Source organism: Chlorella variabilis, assembly GCF_000147415.1.
Source record: "Chlorella variabilis unplaced genomic scaffold CHLNCscaffold_10, whole genome shotgun sequence".
NCBI classification, from domain to species: domain Eukaryota; kingdom Viridiplantae; phylum Chlorophyta; class Trebouxiophyceae; order Chlorellales; family Chlorellaceae; genus Chlorella; species Chlorella variabilis.
Window position 1 is genome coordinate 217,847 of NW_005435078.1, and position 4,018 is coordinate 221,864.

Here is a 4,018-nt window from a genome sequence, read left to right on the forward strand (position 1 = left end):
GGCGTGCGCACGTGGTGGCTGCTCGCCGCCGCCGTCAGGCGGCGGCGGTGGCTGCTGCTGCTGCTGCTCCCTCCTGCCGCCGTCGGGCGGCGGTGGTGGTTGCTGCTGCTGCTGCTGCACCGTGCCGCCGGCAAGCGGCGGCGGCGGCGGCTGTCGCGTGTCGCCGCCGCCGCCGCAGAGCTGGCACCCCTGCGGCGGGGGCGGCAACAGGTCGTGGGCCCAAACGCCGCGCCGCCGCGTCCCCAGGCTGCGGCCGTGGGCTTCTGGCAGGAAACTACGGCCGCAGCTCGGCGGCGCGGGGTTCTGTTCAAATCGTCAAGCGTGCAGCAGCGCCGATCCACGCTTCCCGGCCTCGGCGCATGCCTTCAAGGGTCCCCTATCACTGGGCACACCCCTCCAACACCGAACATGCGCCCGGGGGGAGGGCGGCCCGGGCTGCCCAGGCCAAAGAGGCCGCCCTCGAGTGGGCACAGTGCAGTGGGCACAGTGTAGACGGCGCCCTAGTCGGCCAGCAGCTCCTTCCTCTCACCCTGCGGCATATGGTGTGCCAAGCAGGCATCACATGGCTTGTCCTTACGCACTCATCACACTGAATGCAACTAAATCATGCAAGCCACATGATATGCAACCCGAAACACACCAGCTTGAATGCGGCTTCCAACATCAGAAGTGCCGGCTCCATCGTCTTCATGTTTCAGAATACTGTGATGGACACAGATGGAGACCCTGTGCCAAGCAACAACGGGTTCATATCTTGCATGGCCCGCTGTGCAGTCATTGCTGCCTCCGTTGCGCCCGTGCAACCCGCGGCCAACGCCCCCTAGAGGTTGGTTATATGGCTTGCATTTATGAAAGCTTTGGCATGCGCTTTGATTGATAATGTAAGCCATGTGATGTTAGGTCGTGTACCTCTTCCTGGCATTGGAACACACCATCATCATGGGGACTCTCAACGGGGTCTGTCGTGTTTGGTTCTTGTGGTAGCTCAAGGTTGCCCCCTCCTGATTGGTCAACCTCGGTTTGGGTTGCATAGGCCGACGCTAGCACTGTGGCGGCACTTGCTGCCATCATTGGCGGCGGCGGTGATATTCCACTTGCCATCACTGTCTCCTGCTCGGTTGATTGCAAAGCGTGCACAAATTTAGTTTGGGTTGTCAGGGTACTTGGAAGTAGGTCCCTCTCACCCACCCGCTGTTGGTCCTACCTTGCATAGGGAACTGGAGATCCAGCAACGCCACGCCTAGCAGGGCATTCAGAGATAAACCAAGTCGTGCCCCCCGGATGTGGTTGTGGTTGGGAGACCCGGGTGAAGGTGGAAAGTATTCCACTTCGCAAAATGGAGGCGCCTTGGCTACTTTTGTAATCCACTCCACACCATTCAGCACACAGACCGGCCGCCTCTTGCTCGAGGGCGGCCCACTTTGGCCTGGGCAGCCCGGGCCGCCCTCCCCCCGGGCGCATGTTCGGTGTTGGAGGGGTGTGCCCAGCGATAGGGGGCCCCTGAAGGCATGCGCCGAGGCCGGGAAGCGTGGTTCGGCGCTGCTGCACGCTTGGCGATTTGAACAGAACCACGTGCCGCCGAGCTGCGGCCGCAGTTTCCGGCCCACGGTCTACGGTCGCAGCCACGGGACTCGGCGGCACGGCGTTTGGGCCCAAGCTTGCTGCCGCCGCCGCCGTGCCCGGGGGGGGGGCAGCGCGGCGGCGGCGGCGGCACGCTGCGACGCCCCCGTGCTGCCGAGCTGCGGCCGTAGTTTCCTGCCAGAAGCCCACGGCCACAGCCACGGGACTCGGCGGCACGGTGTTTCGGTCCACGGCTTGCTGCCGCCGCCGTCGCAGGGGTGCTGCCTGCGGCGGCGGCGGCACGGCGTTTGGGTCCACGGCTTGCTGCCGCTGCCGCCGCCGCAGGGGTGCTGCCTGCGGCGGCGGCGGTAGCGCACGTGGCAACCCCCCGCGTTTCCTTGCCTCCCATCCACCGGACCCCGTCCTGCGCTTCACTTTGTTTAGGGAGGGGCTGCTCACTGCTCATTGCTCATTGCTCATCGCACACTGCTCAACGCTCATTGCCCTATATCCCACCCAGCCGCAGGACTCTACTGCCGCCCGCGCCCTGCTCCATCTGGCCGCTTGCGCGCCCCATCCCCCCTCGATGGGGCCTGCCTACACCGGGGCCTCGCCCCCTCCCGCCCACTGCTTTCTCAACGGCCCCGAGCCGGGGCTGCCCTCATTGCATAGATAGTGCGCCTTTCCCTGCTTTTCTAGTGACCTAGCGTTCCGCACTGCCGTTTGGCCAGCCCATGCTCCCGTACCGTTGCGTTTCTCCCCAATGCGCCATGCCACTTTGCCAGTCATACACACGTTTCGATGCGTGCCCTGTCAGCTGCTTGCGTTGCATGTCGCCTTGCTCCACCCCTGTTTTATTGCTTTCTCTGCTTTCGCCCGGTTCCCGTCCCGTTTCGGCGGGGAGTCTATGTTGCAAGCTAGTTCTTGCTTTACCAGACTTTAAGCCCACACAAGCAAGCTACTCGAAGCATTCAGATTTCCGTTTGCCATGGCCCGGAGAAGGCAATGCTTCGCTTGAAACTGACCTTTCGCCCATGGGGGATCTCCTGCCACTTCTCGAACCAACGGCCAAGCCTCTTCTTGGCAGCGCGTTGTACAACTCAACGTTCACAAGCACAAAGCGTGAATACTTAAAGAGTTCCACATTGCTCTCAGTGGCGGGAGAGGCTGGTGCAACTGACGTTACCTCACTTCAGCTGTCGCTGGACCAAGGGCTCCGATGTGATTACTTGCTGAGATCTGTATCAATATGCAAGTAGCTGGAGCCCCTGACCAGGATGTGGATGGCATGCCGCAAGTCTTCTTCAAAGTCATACTGGCGGCGCAGGCAAGGAACCGACACATGTTTTTGCCCATTGGCATTGTACAATGTGCACATGTACGCGGCTAAGAAAGGCCTTCTTTGAAGGCGCTGGAGCTAGTGTCTAAACCCTCCGAGAGGGCACAGGTTCGATTCCTCTCATGTCGAAACTTTGTGAGGACAAACGCGGCATAGCTGACCGGCTCAGCGCCAATCCAAGCCAATTCCTTCGGGAACGCCTAATAGAATCGCCAAGGCTTCGGCACAGGCCTCCCCGGGACCCATTCACTACTAGTGGGGGGTACTGCACTTGGCGCGTCGGGCAGATCAAATAATGGTCTAAAGCTAGACGTTAAAACCGGGAAGTTAAGCTTGTGGAGGCTCTTCCCCACCTTTACCTTTACCTTTACATGTGCATTACCTGACAGCTTCTAATTGGATGTGCACCATTCACCCCTTGTTGTAGACTCCTGCACCATTACGTGGTGGAGGCTTCAGCGACGGCGGCGTGCCCACCGCTGCACTGGCCACCCCCCACCGCAACAACCCCCAACCAACCAACAACCGTTCGAGGCAAGGTCTGTGAACAGCCAGCATGAGCGGATCAAACGACATCAAGGAGCAAGGCATTGTTTATGCCAAACAGAGAGTGTGGTGCAAAAAGGCGGCGCGGGTCCAGAAGGTTCCGGCCGGCCTGTTTTGTCTTTGTGTGAGAGCGGGGAGCCTCGTGAGAGCGCTGGGGTGACTGCCGAGCGCTGGTCGCAGCTGTGGTGCAAAAAGGCGGCGCGGGTCCAGAAGGTTCCGGCCGGCCTGTTTTGTCTTTGTGTGAGAGCGGGGAGCCTCGTGAGAGCGCTGGGGTGACTGCCGAGCGCTGGTCGCAGCGGCAGGATCCTTCTCCTTCGGGCGGGGCTGGGGCGGCGGGCGCCTGTTATTACACAGGGGCACTCCAGCACAAAGGGAGAGAAAAGATGATCTTGTCAGGGCATCGAGGCTCCTTATATAGTCTGGCTGCTAACCAGCTGTCGGCAAAAAACCGAACGGGCGAGGGAAAATCTGTGACAGGTGGGTGAAAAGTCAGTCTGCTGATATGAAAATATCTGCAGGCTGTTTGAATATGCCGCGGGCGCGCTTTGATTGATTCGATCGTTCGAAAAAGTA

General features: G+C 60.8%; 1 protein-coding gene across 1 annotated transcript in view; it reads right to left on the reverse strand.

Moving 5' to 3' along the window:
• Nucleotides 1-2,785: 2,785 nt before the first annotated feature.
• CHLNCDRAFT_52243 (hypothetical protein) overlaps nt 2,786-4,018 on the reverse strand; it is a gene marked incomplete at both ends in the record, with an annotated part of 1,978 nt that continues 745 nt past the window's right edge. The window contains 2 exons of the mRNA XM_005847657.1: nt 2,786-2,875; nt 3,282-3,330. Coding sequence (XP_005847719.1) covers nt 2,786-2,875; nt 3,282-3,330 — 139 coding nt within the window. The remainder of the gene's footprint in view (nt 2,876-3,281; nt 3,331-4,018) is intronic.